The 24,101-nt window shown below is 45.6% G+C and overlaps 1 protein-coding gene across 8 annotated transcripts in view; it reads left to right on the top strand.

The window, feature by feature from the left end:
* JADE1 (jade family PHD finger 1) overlaps positions 1–24,101 on the top strand; it is a 117,566-nt gene that overhangs the window by 37,280 nt on the left and 56,185 nt on the right. For 4 of the 8 annotated variants that reach the window (XR_002092450.2, XM_059722064.1, XM_019494380.2 and 1 more), the window contains one exon: positions 4,895–5,009. Coding sequence is in view for 3 of the 8 variants with exons in the window: in XM_059722064.1 (XP_059578047.1) it covers positions 4,919–5,009 (91 nt within the window). In the remaining 5 variants the exon portion in view is untranslated. Of the gene's footprint in view, positions 1–4,894; positions 5,010–16,315; positions 18,925–18,970; positions 19,441–21,839; positions 23,737–24,101 lie in introns of those variants that run through there. The other 4 variants (XM_019494388.1, XM_019494392.2, XM_006258435.4 and 1 more) reach the window with 4 other exon arrangements.

The following is a 24,101-nucleotide window of genomic DNA, read 5'->3' as shown; positions in this document are numbered from 1 at the left end:
GTGATTACGGGACAGGTGCTCCTGCATATTCAAGATGCTTTGGCTTTGTAACCCGGGACTGCACTGGCCCTAGAATTCATTTATAACCCTCATAGAATTTCCCAAGGTAATAACATTATAACACCCATTTCTAGAGGGGGTTACGTGTTTCTGTAAGAAAACAGGCAATAAACCTCATCTCTCAGTTCTGGTGACCATTTTCTCTTTTCTTTCATAACAGAATAAGTAGTCTTCTCGACATCAGATATACAAAACAATAAATAATACATTTGCCTTTCCATATTAAACTTAGCAATCAGCTGTTCTTGTATGGATGATGAAAGGGGCGTGGGGAAGGAAATGATATCATGCCAAGCTCTGCATCACCCAGCCGACATGTACACAAAGGGACATTTTGTGGTTTATCATTCACCAAAAACCCCTGCTGAGTTGTTTTTATACATATGTACACACATACATACATATTCCTCTCCACGTGGCTTTGAACAGGAGTGGAATATAGGATATTCCATATACAGACAATATCAGTACATATCTTTTGGGATCCAATGACAACTTCACCCGAAAAGAAACTAAAGACTATGAAATTTTTTTTCACATGAGGAAAAAAGATTTTAAAATAGGTATATATTTTTTTTAAATTAGTAAAAATATGCATTTGTTGATGACCCGGTAGCTACAGTAATTTTAACCCTATAGTAACTGTAGGGTCCATGGGATTTAAAAAAAACTTCATATTGTAGAGATAATTTACAGCAGAGGAGCTGAAAAATTATTAAATGAATAGATAACAAATATATAGATTAATGTAGGACATCACTGAATATTCCTCTGAGCCACACTGAAATAGGAGTAAGCTGTGCATTCCTTTCTCTTTCAAGGAAATGGACAATTGCCTTATTAAGGCCCCAATCTTGCAAAAGCTTACAATATATCTGGTTTTATGTAAATACTGACTTCAGTAGGACTACTAAAAATCAAGGTACCTAAATAGGTATATGTATATTTACTAATATAGGGCATACTGCAAATACCAAAGAAATAAATTATTTTAAAGGAAAAATTTGTTATATGATTATATATACATATGGATGTACATAAACTGTGATCCCTTATATTTCTAAGTACAGATTTTTTCCCCCCAAAAATCTGTTTTCCTATTTTCTTATTTTAATTTTTTGATAGAGTCCCAGACCATAGAGTTCCAAATGGATTCTATACACAAAAATGAACGTATTCATTTTAGGGTTCTTCTAAGCCAGGAGTTGGCTTTGTTCTCATTGTAAAGGTAAGCTGAGCTGTGACATACAAATGTCTGATCTAAACTACCTCCAAACTTGGCCAATCTCTACACCACCCTTTCATGTAGTTTGTTTCATGATATGACTTTTTCCAGGACGAGAGGTTGAAAACATAATGGATAAGTCATACAAGCAGAAGTAGTAGTAGCAGGAGAGGGAGGACTTCCCTTGACTTCCTTTGTGTTTATAAGACAACCCCATTCATACCTTTAAAATGAGATTTATCCCAAAATGAAAAAATAATAAGCCAGACTTCCTTCAGTTAGAAAGGAGATGAAGGGGGTGAAATGAATGCAAGATTGCACAGTTTTTATAATGTTCTCTGCACCCTTCTGTTTTATTTTTTAATACATGTAATTAAGTCACTTTATTAGAAACAGTAAAGATCTTCAGGCACTAAGTAATTCCACTGAAAAAATTCCATGTTGCTGTGTAGTTGAGTGACTACTGGTCCATTCCTATAAGGTGTTCCTGGCCCTGTGCACTGTGCCCTTAATACCTATTGATTTCAGCAGCTATTTATAGGTGCAACATGTCAGTAACTTGCAGTATCAAGGTGAACAACAATGCTCTAAGAATCTTAGAATAATCTTGGTACGAGATTGATATAGATTTAGGTTTGGAGGACCCTGATAGTCCAATTAAATCTCTTTGTCTACAGGCAGCCTGTTTCAGGCACAGTTTTGCCCATGTGGATTCAGCTGAAGTACTGGAAGTTAAATCTTTTCCATATAACAATCCAGCGCCAGCAGGGGTGGATACAGGGGGTATGGTCACATAACCCTTCTACTGGGTGCATCTACATGAGATGTCACCATCTATATGAGCTGCACAATCACTGCCTAATAGATTAGTCTAGTGCGCCGAAGTGCATGTGTAGATGCTGATTGGGGGCAAATTGCTCCTGGTCAGCCTAGGCAGCAGGGGATCACAGGGGGAAGGGAGAGCTGTTCCAGCTGCAGGCAGCTGTCTCCCAGCCACGTGGAGATTGGGACAGGTTCCAATCTCCACGGAGCTGGGAGAACTGTCTGGGTTGCAGGGCAGCTGCCACCCTGCCCTGTGAAGATCAGGACTCATCCTGATCTCCATGTCGCTGGGAGGCAGCCAGGACAGCTCTCTCTGACCCTGTGGAGATCAGGACCAGCCCCCATGCCTCCTGCCAGCCTGGGGCTGGCATCCAGGGGAGCCTGGAGTGCCCTCTGGCTGCTGCAGGGGGGCAGAGCAGGTCAGTAGCAGCCTGGACTGAACCACTCCTGTCAGAAGCAAATTTACTCTGGTTGGGCTCACGTTCAGATGCGTGCGCAGGTGCAGTTTAATGTGCCTGAATTTTCTGTGCAGAAAATTGTGGCACAATAATTGCACATGTAGACATACTCACTGTGTACCACAGAGAGCTGTCCACCCCCAGACCAGTAGGGAACACCCAGGAGGGGCCAGGCAGGGAGCAGATGTAGAAAGCGGGGACCCACCTGATTCTACTGTCCCAGCCCCCAGCTGAGCCCAGCCCCCTGTGCAGTCCCTTCCCACAGCTGGAAACTGGGGGTGGGCAGGAATCAGGGCCCATCTACCACTGCCATCATTATCAGTCAGGCCCAGCACCCTGCACAGCCAGTCCCCACAGCTGGAGCCCCTGGAAGCAGATGCAGGAAGAGGGGACTCACCTACCATTGTCATCACCACTATTTCTGGCTGACCCAGACTTAGGGGATCCCCAGGGCTGCTCCTGCCACACTCCAGCCAGGGGCTGTGGAGAGTGCTTGTGTGGGGTGCCACAATCAGCTGGGAACAGCAGCAGTGGATGGTCCCCCTTCCTGTGCTTGCTTTGTACCAGGGGTGGGCAATTGTTTTGGGCAGAGGGCCGCTTACTGAGTTTTGGTAAGGCATCGAGGGCCACATGACAGGCAGCCAGGGGCAGATAAATATTCACTTTCTAAATTTTTTAGGGGCCCTGTGGGCCAGATAGAATGGCCTGGCGGGCTGCATCTGACCCGCAGGCTGCATTTTGCCCACCCCTGCTTTGTATGCTTCCCCACCACTCCCTAGGATGGCAGTGACAGCAGTGACTGCAACCTCAGCCAAGGGAAAAATGAGGCCCCTCACTTGTTGCTTTTTCTCTTGAGAAAATATTTGTGATTTGTTGTCCCTATTGTGCAGGGTAATGTGGCCTCACTCACAGGGATTAAAAATAAAGAAAAGTGAGAACTTGTGTGGGAAATTACCTGTGATGGTCTCAGCTACAAGATGCCATTGCTGCCCCTAAAGTAAGGGAGTAAAGTGCAAAGATACACTGCGTTTGTTTCTTCCCTGCTACTTATTTCTGCTTTTTTAAAAGGTGAAATATAAGAAACTAAAATTAATAAGTGTAAATATGTTTATATATAATGGCTTAGGTCAGAGGTAGAAAAATGAACTAAATTTTCTATGAATATTCTAAGAAGAAAAAAATACAGAATTTTACATACCTAAAAATTACTAACGTATGGAGTCTAGTAAGTATAGTATGTAAGTATAGTAAATAAATAATTTACTATACTTAGACTTTTATTTAGATGAAGATATTTTTGGTCTCTGGTGCTAGCAGCCTGGCTAGGTAGAAAGTGTTGTCTTGTTGTAAAATGTTCTTTTCTTTTATTTTCTTATCATAGATGCAGAACTTTTCTGTTGTGTAGGTATTACTTTAGGGCCCCTGGCAGGTACATCCAAAATGTGATTAACCTGTTAATCATGCTGTAAATTGTAACGCTGCCACAGGTTGAAAAAATTAATATCACAAAAGATGGAAAAGCAGCCACAAAAATATTCCACCAAGTCTGTGTAATTTTTTGTGGCTGGTTTCCATTTCTCCCTAAATTAAACATGTGGCAGGGCAGTGACAAACCAGAGCCCTAGGAACACACTGGAGTCAGTTCCAGGGGCTGGTTCTGGGGCTGGTACCAACCATTAACTGATTGTCAGCCCCAGCCCTGGGCCCACATTGTGCAGAACCTGGGCTGGGACTGATAACTAGCTGTGTTGGTCCAGGCCCTGAGACTTGTGCAATTCACACCAGGCTGTGGACACTGAGGGCACCTACACATGCCCAATGCCTGCTCTGATGTGTGCTAATTTAGCATGTGTCGGAGCACACTCCAGCAGCCTCAGCATTGTGTATTCAGTGTCCTTGTGCTTCAAAATGGCAGCAGGGGCGTTTTAACTAAAACTCCTCAAACAAGTTTTAGTTAAAGTGCCCCCACTACCATTTTGCAGTTTGGGACACAGAACACACAAGGCACTGCAGGTGCTTTAACTAAAGCAGTTTCTAAGAGCTGTTTTCATTATAGTGCCTCCCTCAAAGCAGATGCAAAGACACCCTAAGCTTTCAACTACTGATGCAGGGAGAGCCCAGGAGTGCTTTTGTGATCCTGGGCTCCTCCTGCACTAGCAAGCAGTAATTGCACCACTGGGATCTGATCCCAACAATTGCACCTCCTGCTATGCAAGTGTCACATGGCAGGAGATATGATTATTGGGATCAGGGATCAGATCCCAACATGCCATTAAATGAACTAGTAAATGTAACCTGTAGTCACTATTTACTATTTATTTTTTTCTAGAACAGACACGGAAAAGATGAAAAGATGGTTCTACAAATATTTGCAGCAGTTATTCTTAAATGTAGAAAGAAAGGATGTCCATGGACAAATATTCCTCTTGTACTCATGCTGCCAGGTAAGTAATTACTTATATACACATGGAATGAAAAGTATAGCATTTTACATCAAGGTGGTCATCTTAATTAGGCTTGTCAGTGCTGGCCAGTAGATAAAAGAGAGTCCCTGTTGCTTTCTGAAAGGCTAGCCCACAAAGTCATGCAGTTTATTCTTGATTAATGAAATTGAATTGTTTTGCAGAAGTTTTTCTTTCTCATACTGCTTTACAGTGCATGTTGGGATGTTGATGGCAAAGTGCATAATGCAACAACAGTTGTCTTTTTTTTTCATTTTTGTTTTACTTTGGCTCTTTAAAATCTGAAGGACACCAGCAATGAAAAAGATAAACACTGTCATGTTTCCTAATAAGATCTAAAATATGCTAAATTTACTATTGGTTGATCCATATGTTTATAAAACGTTTGTAAGAAAGCTGCATTCTGAATGATGAAAAAGGCTGGGGTGTAACTACCTCCCAGTGAATGAACATACTTGTTCAATAAAGCTTTATATCAGAGCAATAAATAAGAACTTTTATTAATGTTAACTATTAAAATGTTTAAAATATGTTGTTAAAATGCTTTTCAATGGGGCTGGGAATGCACTTGAAATTATACATTAGCTTAAATGCTTTGTTAAACTGATTTCATACAAGTGTAGGGAAAGAGCCAGAAGAATAAAGAGATAATCTTCTAAAATACTCATGAATAACTTTACTTGTGAGTTCGTGCGAACAGAAGTTAACCAGGTTTGGGTGTACTTCTGTAATATAATTAGGGTAGTAGACTGTAACATAATCCTTGATAAATATGATTTAATTTGTGACTACTGTATATGCAAAGTATGGCCCAAAACATTAAAAACTCACTAGTTCCTTGTTTGATCTTTCAGGCTGAAATGGACTGAAATCTTTAAAGAGAAAACAGTATCTTATGGATATTATGTTGATTTATACAGGCAGCAGTATGTCATTGCCTACAGATTATAAAATGTAGTCTTGTGGCAAAATACTACCTATGCTGACATTAATGGCAAGATGATTCTTGACTTCAATGAGGAAAATATTTCAAGTCTTTCTTTTAGTTTTTAAAATTCACAAAGTGTAGTTGCATCTAAGGAACCTTAAAACAAGGCAGATATTAGTGTTTCTTGAAGAAGAGACACTTTTTTTTCTTTTACATATGTTGTAAACTTCCTGGCTATCGTTTTATATCCAGAATAATATATATGACAATATATATAATATATCATTTGTGATTTGGAGCTTAATCTATAATTTGCTTCCTTAAACAACTGTACATGCTTTCTAGAAAAATATAAAATTCTGGATACAAATATATCTGTAACAGCCATAAAAAGGATTTAAAATGTAAATTAGCAACATAGAAGAGCAAAAATAAGTTAAACGCAGACCTGCTGATTGCTTTGCAAAGGGGGTGTTTTCAAAGGGATTATTGCAGCAGTTTTCAAGACATTCACTGGAGATAGAAGCTGCTTTGCACAGTACTTTAAAACACTCTTAGTTTGAAAAGCATGGAAGAGAAAATCGATCTAGTTAGGACCAAGCCCTTCTTCCAGATCCCAGCTCCAGTAGATTTGTGGGAGTTGGAGTTGAGGAATCCTTCCCCTCTGTCCATGGAGATGTTGTTCAGCTACAACATTAAAGAGCAGTTTCTGTACAGTTACTGTAATCTAAAAAGCTCATAGTGCTGGTCAAAATGGCTGCTACTAGTTGTACTCTGTGTGTTTGTGCATAGATGTATATGTCTGCATGTTCTGGAAAGCTGGTACTCTTAGGCCAAGTATAGACAGTCAAAAAACCCAAGGTGGAATGGTTTCAGTTTTCACAGGTTTCTCTAAGCTGCATTGCACTTGGGAAAGGCAGGCAGAGGCCTACACTGACCCAGACCAGAAAGCCGGGGGCACTAGAGCATGATTTCCAGCTTGCCAGCTGTTGCCCAGGCCAGGCCAGGCCAGGCCAGGCCAGCCCAGCCCAGCCCAGCCCAGCCCAGCCCAGCCAAGTGGAGGCCAGCATATATCGCCAACTTCCTGCTGTCCCCTAGGGTGGGGGGCCACCTAAACCAGGAGTCTGGCCATAGGGGGAGCCCCATACCTCTCTCCAGGCCAGCCTGCAACCCCACCCGGTTCTGGTCTGCCCAGGTGTGGGAGGGGTGAGGAGAATTCCCCTCCCCACCTCCCATAGGGCTGGACTGCACAAGTCACTATCAAGCAGGGGAGAGGGGAAAAGGAGTCCCCCCTCCTGGGGCCAGCCCCTGAGCTCAGTGTCTGCCCACATGGGGGGCCCTACACCAGGGATACCTCTGAGCCTGGTCTGTCCAGCTTCAGGGGGGAACAAAACTTCCTACCTTGATTTCAGCCCCCCAAGCTGAGGTCTTCCCAGCTTGGGGGGGGGGCTGGGCCCCAGGGTTTTCCCTCCATGCCCGCCCAGCTGGGCTGGCTTCATAGAAAAAAGGATTGGTTCCTGCCACCTGGCATGAGACCCCGGGGCTGCCCAGTGCATCTTGTTTGGTGCTGCTGGTGCCAGGCTCCAGGCGACATGCTGGGCAGCTGGGGGACTTACTCTGGGTGTTTGGGACGGGAGAACTCCATACAGGGCAAGATCAGGCCCTGCTGCCTGGCACAAGCCCCTTGGGCTGCTTGGAGCATTCCACCAGAGCCCAGCACCAGCAGCAGGGAGCAAGATGTGCCGGGCAGCCCTGGGAGCTCATGCTGGGTGCAGGGGATGGAAGTTCTCCACAGAGACCAGGTTGGGGCCCAGCACTCAATGCAAGATCCTAAAACCACTTGGCACATCTTTGTGGCTGCTGCTGGTGCTGCTGCAAGATGCACTAGGCAGCTGTTGGGGCTTGCACCAGGCAGCAGGGTCTGATCCTGCCCTGTATGGAGTGCTCCCATCCCCACCACCTGATGCAAGTCCCCTGGGCCACCTGGCACATCCCACCATAGCCTGGTACCAGCAGCAGCCAGAAAGATGTGCCAGGCAGCTCCAGGGGCTTGTGCTAGGCAGAGGGGCCTGATCCTTCTTTCTATGTAGCCAGCTGGGTGGGGATGGGGGAAACCCCCTCAGGGCCTGGCCCTGCCCCAGCTAGCAAGACCCCAGCTTAGGGGGCTGAGTCCAGGGTGGGAAACTTTGTTTCCCCCACCCCCTGCATGTCAGTAACTCATGCCAGCCCAGCTGTACAAGGTTGGTGAATCATTTCCCTGCAGCTGGGCAGACCAGGGCTGGGGGAGATTCCAGGCTGGCTGGGGGTAACCCCCCAGGGGACCTGCCCAGCTCGGGGACTGACCATGTGAAGGGGGACTCTTTTCCTCCCTCCCACAGTGTGTTAGGGAGTTGTGCCAGCCTGTCCTGCTGGGAGTTAAACCTCGCAGAACAGGGCTCGGGGCCTAGGTCAGGGGGCTCTGTTCCCCCACTTCCCAGTGCATCTTGGGATGCTGGGGGCTGAGACGTAACTTGTGTTGGGAGGGGATCTGTAACAGAAGTTCTGTAGAGCAGTTTAACCTAAGTCAGTAAGTCTGATACTACATCTATCCAGGTTTATCTTAAACTGGGTTTGACCTTTTTGAAACTTGTTTATGTGCAATGAACTTCTGTTCTGTTACAGGTTTAAACCAGTTTCCAATCACTTATACTATAGTTTATGTGTAACTTCTGTCCCTATCCTTAGAGACTGTCTTGAAACCATCTCTTAGGCTGCATCCAGATGAGCATGGCTGTGTGGTATGTAGCGAAGCAGATACTTCTGTGCCAGCACATACTGTACATTCAGGTGTTCTCCATGCTGCAAGGTAGCACTGTGGGGGATCCCAGGGGTGAAAAAATCTTGCACAAGAAAAAAAGAGGGGCAGCGCATGTGGGGACAGCCATACTCTGGCTGCTGGCCAGGCTTCAAGTTGCTACTGCTGCAGTCTCAGAAGGCCCCCAGGATCCCAGATAAGACTGTCGGGGCCAGCCCAGTACTGGCTCCAGCCTCCCCTATCCCACCCAGTGTACTCTGCTGTGCTCCAGGGGGCATGTGGCACAGGCCTTCCCCAGGGACCAGTAGCAGTGGCCTGAGGTGTATTGCTGCTTCTCGTCCCCAGTGAAACAAAAGTCCATGCTTGTGTGGTCGTGGCCTTAGTGAACTTTCTCTTTGTGGAGTGTGGTAGATCCAAAGGACTATGAAACCTGTTTTCCCATAGCAGGTAAAGTCTAATCGATTAAGGAAGTGCTCGCCTGCTCTGTACTTGGCCCTAGATGGGGCTAGGACTATTATGGGTGGTAACTGAACATTTAAAAAACACAGCTGTATTAAACTGTCACCTGGATATTCATGTAAGGACACACATCCCAATTGCAGAATTTGTTCTATCCCCCCATTTGTAGTGGGTTGCAGAAGCAGCATAATTTCCCATTGTAGTCATCAGGATATAAATGCACATACAGTTGGCAAATTAAAAAAAAAAACCAAAACATTTAGTACATCCCAGTGCTCACCTTCACAGGGGCACTTGCAATATCCCCTACACTTAGAGAGGGACTTACCTCAGCTACTTCTAGAAATGAAACTACCACAGGGTGGTAAAAACACCCACAGCTTACATGCAGTGAATGAAGAAAAAGGAGCTACTTATGCGAACTGTGTGGCTGTAGGCACTTCAGGTGCAGAAACAGATGTTTACCTAGTGCCAAAATCTGTCAACATAGGCAGATCAGACTTTCTTTATTTTAGATCAGACATTTTTTAAAATACTGTATATGAAGGTCAAAGCCTACTTTTTTTGCTTCCTGGAAGCAAAGTTCACAGGAGCCAGAGTTACAATTTAATTTTCTAGTCTGTATCATTCCTCATTATGTACATTGTTAAATATATCTTTTGTAGCCCTGTGTTTGGAACAAGAGCAGAGAAGTTGCACCTTCTAATATGCAATCAGCCCCTTTGTCCAATGTTTTTTGATATAATTTCAGAATTACTGTTGTGAATGGTATGAAATGATTCAAGGTCCATTTACATCTTGAACATTTCCTTTGTAAGCACTGACAATTTACTATGCAGCTGTTTGAGGTTCTCTCTCTGAATAGGTTTATATGCAAAGACTTTGTACCTTCTTAAACTCTTATGGCAATACTTTCTTAAATTAAATATTAGAGGAAACCATTCCTCAGGACTGCATAGGTACTGGGTGCATCAAGCCCATATGTTTTTGAAACTTTCTCATGAAACCTGGAACACAGATTTTCTTTGAAATAGGTGCTGCCTGGAATTACATTGCTACCAAGATTTGACTTCTGGTATTGTGTGTGTGTGTGTGCTTATGTGTGCGCACACATGCATACACAAGATTAGCACTGGGAGTCAAAGTATCAATGATCTTTGTTTATGAATAACTAAGCCATGATTTGTGCAAATTCATTTATCTCCGTACTTCAGTTTTTCCATTTTAAAAATGTCTGTAACAATTATGATAACAATGTATATAACGATAAGAATGCATTGAGAGGCTTATTTTATATTTGTAAACTACTTTCAAATGCAACTCTTCAGCTGCTTCAAATAGAAGTGTTACATGTTAAGCAGCTAGCAAAATGTGAGCATAAGTATGTGATTATACCATTTTGTGTGTATAAAAATGAAGGCCAGGTAGAGGCCCGGTTGAGATATTAACAATATGAATGTCAGTCTTAATAGCAAAATGTAAATTCATGGGGAAGCTTGATTGTGTGTCTATGCCAATTAATACTTATTATACTGTTCATTATGCTCCCATGTACAGTGAAAGCCATGGCAAGCTGAGTTGACCCTTCTCTTGCTGCATTATTTGGCGTTAGGAGCCTTTTCCCTTAACAACTCTTGCTATGTGTAAACACTGGAAAAAATTAACATAATGTAGAATATCTGAACTAGAGCTATTGCCTGTTTATATGCCAAGTGTTCTCTTTATGCAGGAGCAAGAGCATCTCCTGACCCTGGTACTGAATATGTGAATTATCTGAATATTGTAAAGCTGAATTTATGAATATTTGATCTAGATTTCAGGAAAACTGCCAAATTATGGCCCCATTTAAATCGGTTGGCATTTTGCTACTGACTTCTTTGGGAACAAGAGCAGACATTAGGATTATTCCTGCAGATCTTTTGCCAATTATCAAAGACACCTTAAGGGCCAAAAGAGATGTACAAAGAAGCTATCTTATGACATGGAAGTGGAGGAGGGAGAATTTTCTTGAGGAAGAAATAACCTTTCTCTTCTCTCTTATAACTGCCTAACTGTTCCCGTGAATTCTTCTTTATTGTATCTTCTTTTTCTGTTGTCATAATCTGGTTTCAGACGTTAAATTCTTCATAATTAATGTGAGTGAATGTTGCATGTGATTTAGGATCCATGCTGGAGATCTGGCTAATACATAGTGAGAATGGGCCATAGGCCATAATGACTACTACATCAGTCTGACTAATTTAATACAGATTTTTACCCTGCTGTCTTTTTGTAACATGGGAAACACTTCCCTACCTACAATATTTACTAGAATCCAAGATGCTTGTTTTCTACTCACTTAACATGGGGGGAAAATGCCCTCGTTTTGGATTTGAGTGCATGGGGGGCAGGGGGAAGGTGGCTGCTGTGTTTGGGAGTGGGAATCAGAGTCACAGCAGCCACTTGGGCCCCGCAGCTGCCACCTTCATCTTCCCCCCTGCCTGCTCTCCTACAACCTGTGCCCTGCTTCCTTCCCTCCCACTGCTGCCGCTTATCCTTTGGCTCCAGCAGGGCTCCAGTCCTGGTCCAGCCATGCTGGAAAGGGGCCGGCACCATGCTGGAGCTGGAGGGTAAGATAACAGGGGGATGGGCCAGGAGGGGAGGACAGGTACAGGGGTGAGGCAGGTGCCAGAGGGCGCAGGCATGGCGAGGCAAGTGGTGGGTGCAAGCAGGGGCAAGCACTGTTGAGGCATAGGTGCTGGAGTGCACAGGCATGGGGGGGCAAGTGTGATGGGGGACAGGTGGCAGGGGGCAAAGGGGGGCACACAGGTGTCAAGCCATTTGACTTCCCCACTGGTTGCTGCCTATTGCCTGCTCTCCCACTGCCTGCCCCCTACTGCTTCCCCCACTGACTCCATTGCCCTCCCACTGCCTGTCCCCCTAATGCAGTGATCTTCAACCTTTTTATGGTGAAGATCACTTTTTGTAAGTAAAGGGCACTCCAGGATCTACTGCCCTGGCCCTCAGCTGCAGGACTATTAGGATTCCTGTGTTCTGGGAGTTAGTCAATAGAGTACACGTACGGCTGTGTGCTTAGAGCACCTTTAATTTTTTTCTCTTTTTTCAGTGTTGGGTTTGAACTTTTCCTCATTTGCTAACTTGAAATGAAGATTGTGAACTTTTAGCCATTGTGGCAGACCTCCATTTTCTTGGGCTAGCATGAGCTTCAATTTGAATGAAATCTGAGTGAGTCATATTGTTTGGAAGTAGCTCTAGGGGATTTCTGTGAAGCACCAACGAGAACCAAAGAAAGACAACATGGGACAACTCTTTCCAAGGTTTTTGCTCCTTCCAGAAATTGTTTCCACAAACTGCTGGAGCAACTTCAACAGCCACTATTGCTTTTTATGTTTCATCTTTTAGGCTCTAAGCATTTGCAGTTGAAGTTGCCACACTTTTAACAAATTAAATTGTTTTACAGCACTGGATTTCAACCTCCTTAATCTCACTGGTAACCTATCTGATGTTCTTTTTAGCAACAGGTTATCATGATGTCATTTTTCTGTCTTCAGACATCAGGAATGGGAGAGTGGCTATAGATTATTTTGAACTATCTGTTGATTTAATCAGAACACCTTTCTTTCATTCCACAATTGCAGCTTGCACAAACATCACAATTTAACACTGCAGCTAAAGTTAATCTAGCTTGGACAGTGTAATGTTGCTTGATGGACTTCTAATTAGGAGCATAGAAGGACTGTGAGAATTGAATCATGGCTGCAGAGTTCTTCTTCACACAAGGTTCCGGCAGCCCATTCTTCCTGTACTTGGGGCACTAGGTTGGTTGCTAATTAAATCTCTCATCATGTACAATATTGAGTTGTTGACTTTAAAGGTGATGCATCAACTTCATCCTGCCCTGCTCACAGATGTACAAGTTAACTACCTGCTCAGTTGTTCCCTTGAGGTTCTTATTCTGCTAGTTTCCTGTCAGCTCCTACTTTTAAATTGTAATCATTTGGAAATTTGTGCTTTCAGTAGCTGTGCTTCTAGATTTTGGAATTCATTACCTTTGGATATTTGCCAAGCTTGTTCCCACTCCACTCAAAATTAAGATGAATGTATAGTTATGCCCCTTTTTATATAGTGATTGAATTGGATTTTAAAAATAATTTTAATATATCTGTGTAAAAGATGCCACAGAGGCATAAACTGTTTTACCTTGTACAGGATATAACAAGGCAAGGGAGGGAGAGTTGTTTTTTGGTTAGAGACCTGGACTGATAGGCAGGGCTTCTGGTTTCTTTTCTTGGTTTTATCACTGCCTTGCTGTACGACCTCATGCAAGTTACTTCACCTTTACACGCCACTGCTTACTTATATGTAAAATGAGTATTATAATTAGGGTTCTACTGAATCACATTTTCATGGATTTCAAAATTGTGAAATCCATGAAAAAAAAAGAAGAAAACTTACTAAAAATAAAATGCTGACTCCCCAGAGGGAGCAAGGAGTCCTCACAGTGCTGTGGCCTGGCTGTGCAGCCCACCAGGGGAGAAAGGGCCAGGGGCTACCCACAAGAAGGGTAGACCTGGATGGCTGCTAACCCTGCCCCTCACCACTGATTGGCTGAGAGGGTTACCGGTTATGTGGCCCCACCCCTCTCCACCAATCAGCATTATGGGGTGGGCCGTATGACAGACAGCCCTTGCAGCAGCAAAGGGTAGAGCCACTGGGGGCCCTCGGCCAATCAGAGCCGGGGGGGCGACCCGGCACAATCAGCCCATGAATATGGTAGCCAGCCCCGGGATCTTGGCCGACCACCTCCTTGAGTTCAGTAAACGCCTAATTATAATCCCTACCCTACAGGGACGTCACAAGCTTTACTTAGAACATAGAAGCTTGCCTGTTGTGCTTGTCTTTCTAGAATACAAGTCACTGGGAGCAAACTATCTCACTACTCTGCTCTCTTTACTGGCTGGATATAAGGTTTAAATTGGAAGTTTCATTCCATATTCAAAGCCCTCCATGACACTGATCGTACTTACCAGGAAAACCGCCTCTACCTGCAAGATAAAGACCACTCATGACAGCTCCATTCTGTTAATGACAAGAATGAGACTTGGGAGCTAGAGCTTTCCCTGAAACTGGTCTGTGAATCGTGAACTCACTCTTAGAGGTGATCAAGCTGGCCACAAACATGTGAACAGTATGCAAAACTTCACCACTTCAACCTAGTATTTCCATTATAATATCCAACTTTCTTCTCCCGAATGCCCCAGAGTCAAACCTTGTAGATGAGAGAGAAACAGAGAGGAGAAACACATTGGCCATTTGCGAGTATTTTGGCTACATCATACTAGGTTGGATATGCAGTGAAAGAAATGAGAGCTATCTCAGAGGTGGGTAAGGGGATCATATAGCAGTGGAAGGCCAAAAGTAACTTCTAGTTACTCAGTTAGAATAGTTTCACAAAATCCAGGCAAGTCAATGCTGCAGAAGGAGCTTTACATCCTCTTCTGCACCCTCTGGCCCTTAAAATATTTTTCAAGTATTTATGATGATTTCATGATAGTTTATCTTGGGCCATATGCTAAAAAAATGCTTCTGTTTTACAGTATTTACAGGTGCTAAAAACATAGTAATACACACATTCATCTTGCTTACAGGAGTAGTCCAGTTGAGACCAAAAGGACTGTTCATGTAAGACAAACAGGATTTGGCCCAGCTGTGTATCTGCCTTATTTCTCTACAGTGTACATATCTCATCTTTGAGAGCAGATATAAGCACTCTGCTGGAATCCCTACTCCTTAAGATCAGATGCTGGCTGAAATCTTGACACTGCTGCTTCGGGTCAGCATTTTGTTCTTGCCTTCAGATTTCTAATCTTGCAAAGAAAGAAAGGGGGAAGGGAAAATGAAACATCCTTAAAAATTGGGGCTAAAGGAGCAAAACGATGGATTAGAGTTGTAAGTGGTACTACAGATGAATTTATCAGTGGGGGGAAACTCAAGTTTATTAGCTCTCCATTCACTTACATGGGATGAGACTCTGCAGGGATTAACATGAAAGATTTTAAGCATAAAAGGAGTAACTGGTATTATCAAATAAAGAATAAAACACAATGAAATAAAAAAGTGAGTGAAAAGGTTTTACCAGATGTTGCTGAAGCATTATATTTCCCATTAAAACCTGTAACAGATATTCAGAGAAAACCACAGATTTCTTCCTTTCTGGCTTTGTGATTCTGCCCAGAAATAACAATAAACAATGTAAATTAGGAGAAATTAAGCAGCAACATAAAACTCTCATGGATTTGAATAGGTGAGATTTAATTTTAATATGTAATGACTACACTTGATGTGAAAATTAGGGAAGACCAATTTTTTCTACATGTTTTTCTTTGCTGGGCTCCGTAAAAAAAGCCTGGCTCCTAACTGTGTTTTCTAGGTGCTATTTATATAAGAATAACTAATAATGATAATGGTGATTATACCTTATTACTATTTAAAAGACTGAGCCAGAGCTTGAGTATTATTTTGTTTGAAACATATTTTATTAAAACAAGATATTAAGCAATTTACAGATTGGGTAAAAGTCTTAATAAGTATACAGGGTGAAACCCTGACCTCCCAGAAGTCTCACTGATTTAAACATAGGCAGGATTAACCCATAATTTTGAGAGCTGGACAATAGAAGGGTTGAGTAGTAGACAGCTTTATAACATCTGTCATTCAGTCATTTCTTAATTCCAAACTAAGGAGAGCAAGATCCTTGTAGATGCACAAGTTTTATACTAGCATAACTATTTTGTCTAGGGGGTAATTTATATTTTTTAACCAAAACGATTATACCAGTGCAAACTCTGGTATGGCTTAATTGCTATTGCTTATTTCCTTTCATATATAAAAATAGCTATACCACTATCAAGTTTGACACCAATATCATTTTGGCCTCATGGGACAGCTGAATGGTGTGGGACTGGTCCTGTACCAGCCCTGCTGGCCCCAAGGCCCTGCATCACCTCCACTCAGCCCCTGCCTGGCCAGGATCAGACCCTGGGGCCTGCGCTGCCCCAGCGGGCTGGCAATCTAACACGCACCCATCCATGGGGAGTCCCACAGGCCAAATTACACAGTGCCAGTGGCTGGATCTAGTGTGTGGGCCAGGAGTTTAGCACCTCTGGTTTAAGCAATACAGCTTTTTTGCATAGACAAGTCCTGTCACTGTTCTCCAGACCACATATTGTTCTTGGAAGTTCTTCAAGATCCTTTCCACTTTTCCAACTTCATCATTTTTAAAATTTGGGTACCAGAACTGGACACATTCCTTCAGAACTGTCTTACCAATTCCATATCCAGAGGTAAAATCACTCCCTGCTTATACATCTAAGGATCACATTACCCCTTTTTTGCCACAACATTGTAGCAGGAGCTAATGTTAAGCTAGATTTGTACAATGACACTTCAATTACACAGTGTTTTTTGGCTATGGCCCACCATCCTGTAGGCACTACCTACTTGTATGGCCTTGTATAATTGCCAGGTAGGTACTAAATGGTTCTGAAAACACAGGCTGGAATAGAAACAGTTTGTTATATCCTGTCTTTACCTAATATGGGAAAATTATTAAGGAAGAGAAAAAATGAAACTAAGGAATCCATATTGAGGCATACGGGTCTATAGTCTTTCTTAGAAGAAGAACATTTGCTAGGAATAATCACAAGGCAAATTTTTCAGTCTTTTTCTGAAAATGGTCAGGAGGATGGGAACTGGCGTCTGAAACATGATAAGACTCAAAATAATAATGTCATAGTTGTCTAATTTATTATAGGATTTTATACTATACTGCCTATGACAGTGCTATTGGAGCACCTTCTTGATAACAGATTGGTAATAGCAAAGCCCAACAAACTTCGAGGTCTCTCTCTCTTTGGGTTATGGAAAGCCATGCTTGGGGTAGGATTTCTGTTTGGGGAGAGAGGGTAGTCCACATGAATGTCATTCTAGTAATGTTCGAATGGTTATGAAATAGGAAAGTTTCTCTTTGGGAAACAAATCATCCTTGTATGAGGGTGCAACGCAAATGTCAAAAGTTAAGGTCTTTGGCAAATACCAAGGTGAGTTCATGTACCTAGTCCCACTGATGCCAGTGGATTCTCTTGTGTATGCAAAGTTTCTCTCCAGAGAGCAAATATTTGCAGGGTTGGCCCTAAAGTAGACATGGAAGAAGAGAGAATGGATGCACTTAAGTGAGTGAATGTGTCTACATAAATAAGGCAATTACAGTACTACTCGTAGCAGAGATTATATATTTTATTAGACCAACAAGATTTTTGCAAAAAACATTCTTTAATTGCAAGCTTTCGGGCACAAACACCTTTCATCAGGCATTGGAGAAAAGATTGTCAAAGTTCTCCTGGGTAGAAATGAAAGTTCATATTTAGTAAGATTTCACAGAGGAGTCAATAGATGGAAAACTCCTCTGGGCAGTCAGTTCATAGCTGGTACATAAATAAAGTGCTTGAAAGGAAGGGGTCCATTCTAAGTTCAAAAACTTGATTTTTTTTTCTTCTAATATCATCACCTATTTTCAGAAAATGGAACAATGCAAAACAAGGCCAATGGGTGGGTAAGTGTGTGAGATGCCAGCATACATTTCTTTTGTTTGTTATTGATGAATAACAAAGAAATCCCTCTCCTGAACTACGGTGTGAGTTTTTGGCACACAAGTGAAAATATGTTCTCTAGGCTGCATTCATTTGTATTTGCATGTTCACTGTCTCTGGAAGACTTTTACATGGGTAGCCTTATTAATGTGTTTGAGATTCTCTCTTCTCCATTCATTATTGTGCCCATTCTGTGGAATGGATGTGAGACCATTTTTGGAATTCGTAGCCTGAGAACAATAACAGTATAGTAAAAATAACTGCATTTAACTGTACTTTTTTTTTAGTAATAGAAACCTTAGTAATGGATTTAAGTTGATACAAGTTCAAACTCATTTTGCTTTAAACATGTAATAAAAAGATATAAGTATGAGTGGCAGAATATTTTGTGCTATTTACATCCTTCTGTCTCCAGACTCCAAACAGAAACGTTTGGAAAGCCGCAAGGCTGGTACAGAAGACTGAGAATCAAGAAATTCCTGCCTCTGCCAATGGTTTACAGTGATCATTTGTCAGTGCCTCAGTTTCCCTTTCCTCTGACATAGTGCTGTAACAGACCTTGCATTAACAAAATCTACCTTGCAGGGAAGGCAGTGAGGCATGATTGATTCCTCATTGGGTGCGTCTACACAGGATGCTTCCTGTGCGGTAGCCTAATAACATTGTGCAGTGGCGTGCCGGTCAAAAACGGTGGGAATAAGCTGCTGTGCAGTGTTATTAGGCTACTGTGTCGAGCGCTGACGCTTACTGTAGTTACTGCACATTTAGTTAGTACTTCATTAAGCAAGTACTATAGTTAATGTGCATTAATGAACGTGTAGACATGTTCACAATGTAGTGGTTTGAGATTAGACTAATCAGGGTGTTTTAAAACAATACTAACAACAGCCGTTGGTACACACACGTTTTTCCCCCGTCCCAGCTGCAAGTCTTCCAGGGGCCGCTTTAACGCCGCTTTTATTTTCAGAGGGGCTAGGAGCAAAGCAAGAAACTTCCCCGAGTGACAGCAGCGGGAGAACAGGGGGCTGCTCTCAAGCTGTGCCAATCTCGAAGGAGCGGGATTTCAAGGTAAGAAGCGGGTGGGACTGGAAAGGTCTGGCTGCAGCATATTCTTCAGCACAAGAGGGAGACGCTTCAGTGAAATGCAGCCAGAAATAAGGGAGCCTCCCTGCTCCTGTCAGTGGAGCATGACAACTCCAGCGAGGCCTGTGAAGAGTTAACCCAGACAGTTCCCAAGTGCTGTAGTCTCTCTTCTCCTCCCCACCCTGTTTTTTTCCTCTCTCTCTCTCGCTCCTTCTAGTTTTGGCAGGGGATTAAAGTAGCTCCCCCCTGTGGCAGCAGTGACCCAGAAATGAGTTTGATTCACAGAGTCCTTCCTCCATAACAAGTAAAAACGTCAGTCAGAGTGAGAGAGAGAGAGTGTGTGTGTGTGTGTGTGTGTATGTGTGTGTGCGCGCGCGAAGGGAGCCACAATCTGCTCCCACTCTCCAGTGCTTGCCTGAACTCATGAGGCAGCACAGACCCCTTCGCGCCGAGCAACTCCAACCTCGCTGGCAACCATCGCAGCGGCAGCAGCAGCAGCAGGTAACTGTGTCCAGATCCTGCCTCTCCTCCTCGCCGCCGCCGCAGAGTGAGCCGGGGGAGCAGCCAGCACAGCCATATTTGATGGGGGTTTTTTTTTTTGGTTGCTTCGCTTTGGAGTTCTCCAGAAGCAGCTAGAGAGCAATTTCATGCCGAAGGTCGCTGCCTAGTGGAAATAATATAGTACGTCATTAATATGGCGCCAAAAGATTTGCTGCTTGATATGGAGCAAGGGGGAGGCAGCGGAGTTGCAGCTTCACTATCCCACAAGCAACTTGTGCATGGCTGGGGAGGGAGAGGGAGGGGGCGGGGGAGGAGGGAAGAGGACGGTTATTTTGCAGCGGGGAGGGCAGTGCTGGGCGGCTTTTATTTTGCTGCAGACTTCGGCGCTGGCAAATCAGGAGCTTGCAGCTTTGGAGGTGCCCCCCGGAGAGGGGCGCGCGTTGCATACCCAGGGGCGCCTCTGCTCCCTTGACTTTGCTGCAGTTCAACATAGACATAGATGTGTTTGGAAGGAGGGCGTGTGTGTGTGTGTGTCGGGGGGGATCCTGAAGTGCATCCGTGCTCCCTCCAGCCGACTTGAAAAGTAGAAAGCATTGTACCAACTTGGGAGACAGATGGCAAGGGCAGGGCGTGGGGGTGGCCTTGGCCAGGGTTTGTCACTGTGTCACCCGCATAGCCAGCGTCTCCCATTGCATCCAGTCAAGGGCTGGCCGGGTGGGGTGTGTGCCAGGGGGTGGGTTTTTTTCGCTATGGATTAAAAGGCTGAGAAAGCCTCCAGCCTCCCTCGGCGGGGAGATGGTGTCTTCGAGCAGGAGGGTGGGGGCCGAGGAGTCGGGAACTTGGTGCCCGGAGGAAGCGATCTCCGGCACTCCCGGGCGCGTGTTTGTGGGGCGGGGGGAGGTGTGTGGTGTCTGGCCACGCCGCTCATTATTATTACTATCGTTGATTATTATTATCGCCCTTATTAGTATTCGCAAGTCTTTCTTTTGCCTTGCGTTTGAAGCGTCTTATTTTATTTATTTTTGGGGGGTTTTGGTTAGAATGCGTTCTTCGCGGCGATCGTCGCAGCCGGGTGCACCGCGCCTCTCGCGGGGAGAGCAAGTTGTAAGAGCCTGGAAGTGCACGTGTTGGCAGAGTGTGTGTGTGTGTGGAGGGAAGGGGCGGGGGAAGGGCGCGCGCGCGTGTGTGTGTGTGTGTGTGTGTGTGGTGTGAGTGTGGGGGGGGGAGGCGCAGGGGGCGTTGTTCGGCGGCTGCTCTGCTGGGTGGCAGCAGCTCCTCCCGGTGCCTCGCGCGGCCGGCGGCGGGGCTGATGCGCGCGCGCGGGGGTGGAACGTTGCCCGAGGATTCGAATCCCGTCGGAACGGCCTCATTTGCTGCAGAGCTTGGCGAGCGGCCCCGCCCCCCACGCGGGAAGGAGCCGGCCCGGGCGCCACGGCTGCCTGCGAGCGGGGGCAGCAGCAGGTGCACGGCGGAGGGAGGCTTCGGGACGTCTCCCGTTCCCGCGCCGGTCTGCACCCGCTCTAGGGGGGGTGCACCAACCAAAAACACGTGCGGGGGAAACTTTTGTCAGCCCTTCCCGGCGCTGCGCGCTGGTGGGGGGTGGTCACAGGGATGCACCCAGTGCGTGTCTGGGGAGGGGGCATTGCACACACCTTCCCGTGCCAGTGACGCAAGCATTCTCCCTGCCTCTGAATTGCCCAGTAGGAAGGGAACAAGTGGCCGGGGCTGCATGAATCCCAGGGGCTGGGGGGATACCCACAGGTGCAGGGGCGGGCTGGTGCCCTCTCTGCAGGGCTCGCCCAACGCAGCCCGCTTGGGCGAGGAGACAAAGCCGCTTCCCAGCCTGCGGCTCTGCAGCCCGCGGGCTTGGGGGATGGGGACGTGTGCGCGTCCCCCCGCACCGCCGGGTGGCCTCCCCCGGCAAGAGGCTGCCGCGCAGTTTCCAGAAGGGTCTGGGAGTGGGAGGGGAGGGGGAGAGACGCGGGCTCCAGCCGTCGCCACCGCCTCCGCGCTCGGCGGGCCTTCCCCTCACGCTGCAACATGGAGACCGGGGCGTGGGGCTGGGGGAGGAGGCGCTGCCTGGCCGCCGCGGGCACCGAGTTTGATTTGCGGGGGGAGGAGCGGCCGAGGGGCGGCGAGCTGGGCACTTGCCAGCGGAGACAGACACACGCACACGCAGAGCCTGGCGCCGCCGCCGGCCCCTCCTCTCCCGCTCTCTTGTTTGTGTGAGATGCCCCCGGAGCCGCCGCCGCCGGAGGAAAGGCTGGCGAGGAAGGCTTGGCAGGCCGGCAGCGGAGGGAGGGGAGGCTTGCAGCCGGGATGAAGCAGGGAGAGGGTTGGGGGAGACTCGCAGCTCCATGGCTTGATTGGGGTGGGGACGGGGCTGGGGAAAGGCTGCTCTGGAATCAGATGCCCACCCCCAGCAAGCCGGGGTGCCTGAACTTGAGGGTTACCAGGGCTGGGATCCAGCCTTGAGAAGGACAGAGCTTCAGGGCAAAAAAGCACCCCGACTTCCAAAATAGCCATGCCTTTCACTTAATTGGCTGTGGGCGATACAGCAGCTCTCTCACTCACCCCCTACCTGGTGTGCTAGATTAGCAGCGCTTTCCCCTCCAGGCTGAATATTGTCCTTAGGGCAGGGGATGGAGTAGGAGGGTGTGAGATGGTGTCTCAGCTTCCTCCTAGCCAAGGGTGTTTGTACCTGAAAGCTTGCAAAGAAAAATTTTTCCCCCAACTGAGTTGGTCTAATAAAAGATACCGGATTTACCCAAAGAACCTTGCCTGCCTATGCCCTTAGACCCGGGGTGGGCAAACTGCGGGCTGCGGGACCCCCTAAAAATTTAGAAAATTAATATTTATCTGCCCCTGGCTGCCTGTCATGCAGCCCTCGATGGGTTACCAAAACTCAGTAAGTGGCCCTCCACCCAAAATAATTGTCTGCCCCTGCCTTAGACCAACACGGCTGCAACCCCTGAGATGGTTTCTGAAATTAATTTGAGCATTCAGCAGATCATGGGTGACTGGTGCCACCAGTCATCAACCCCGGGGGGGGGGGGTGTCTCCTGTGGTCAATCTCGCTGACCAGGAAGTGGCTGCGGTGCTCCTGGAAGTGGCTGTGCTCCCACTCCCCGGCCGGTGCTCCCACCTGCCCCGCCGTCCATTGCCTAATCAGGGAGTGCGGCCTGTCAGGGTGCACATGCACCCCCTATGCATCACCACTGCAGCAGATCAGTGCTTTTCCTTTCAAAACATTTCCTGTGTGGACACCCCCCCCACTTCATTGTGTTTTAGTAATGGTTTATGTGATGGCCAGCATGGGGAGCCTGTGCTGGATCTGTCAGCAGGGTGTTGGCTGCTCTGGTTCCTGCTTTACCTGTGGCAGGTTAGGGGGTTAGGTCTGTGTCGTGGCGGGGTCAAGGTTAGGTTTATGTAGAGTTTAGATGATGGTTGCATGGGATGGTTTGGGTAAAAATGATCCTGCCTCAGGAAGGCGGTTGGACTAGATGCCCTCTGGAGGTCCCTTCCAGCCCTATGATTCCTAGCAGAGCTGTCATTTCTCAGATAAGGTGAGAACTGTCGTTCCTCAGATAAGGAGGAGCCATACTTTAAGGCACAACAAGTAACAGCTTCGGAAGCCCCAAGCACATTTTAAAACACATAGATAGCTTGCTCTTTGCATAGCTGTTTTCTTACCATCACCCCCAATATTCCAATCAGTTGTCAACACCTGTTTTTTCTTATCTTTTTAACTGCATTTTAACTTTATTTTACACTGGCTGGTACTCCAATCCTGTTTCCAAAGAGGTTTTGCTGGGTTTTGGATTAACTTGCCTTGCAAGAAGTTGCTGTCTTCTAAAGGAGTAGAAAGCAGTCTGGTCTTGGAAGCCAAAGGTCTTTATAAAAGTTGCACCAAATATACTTGTTAGGATAGTATTTCTGGAGGCTCTTGAACACGGCTGGATATTCTGTTGCAGCAGCAAGGGGCATGCATTTTACTGACAGGATTCTCCCTCTGGCTACGGATTCCACTCCACTCCTTGTTTTGAGCTATAGTTAATACATATGTTTAAAATAAAATAATAATAAAAACCCTTCCCTTCACAGCTGCAAATTTCCCTTCCAGCTTCTCTGGTTTCATTCCCAGTTCACAGAAATATTATGTATAAAAAAGCCAGCATTTCCTCAGTGTTTTTTCCATGAGCTTAGAGCTGCTTCTTCACACCACTGCTTCCTGATAGAATTGGCTCAGGTGACAACTTTCTTGAGATCGAAGCAATTAAATCTAATGGAAGTGAGGTAGGTTAATATAATACTTAGGGCCCAATTCATTGCATCTGTACTTTGGGCACTGCAGGGTGTTGTGAAAAGCTGCTAGCCAGAATGGTATCGTATCATACTCGCTTTGCCCCAATGTGTAGATGAGGATGCAGGTTGTGTGGCTGTTCTGAGTTGAAATGATGGAGTCAAATTCTGCTTTAATTTATCCTATTGTAGATTTTGAATGGCTCTGCTGAAGTCAATGAAAGTAGTCCATAAAGAGAACAGATCTGGCCAATGATCTTTTTTTCATGCAAGTGCAAGAAGTTTGTTCTCTAAATAGATGTCTCTGGCTTGTTGTACTTCCTAGTATTTCATTCAAGATACAATTCTAGCTCAAGTCA

Source organism: Alligator mississippiensis, chromosome 2 (genome assembly GCF_030867095.1).
Source record: "Alligator mississippiensis isolate rAllMis1 chromosome 2, rAllMis1, whole genome shotgun sequence".
NCBI classification, from domain to species: domain Eukaryota; kingdom Metazoa; phylum Chordata; order Crocodylia; family Alligatoridae; genus Alligator; species Alligator mississippiensis.
Note: the sequence above shows the minus strand (reverse complement) of the source record. Positions and strands in the feature narration are given on the sequence as shown.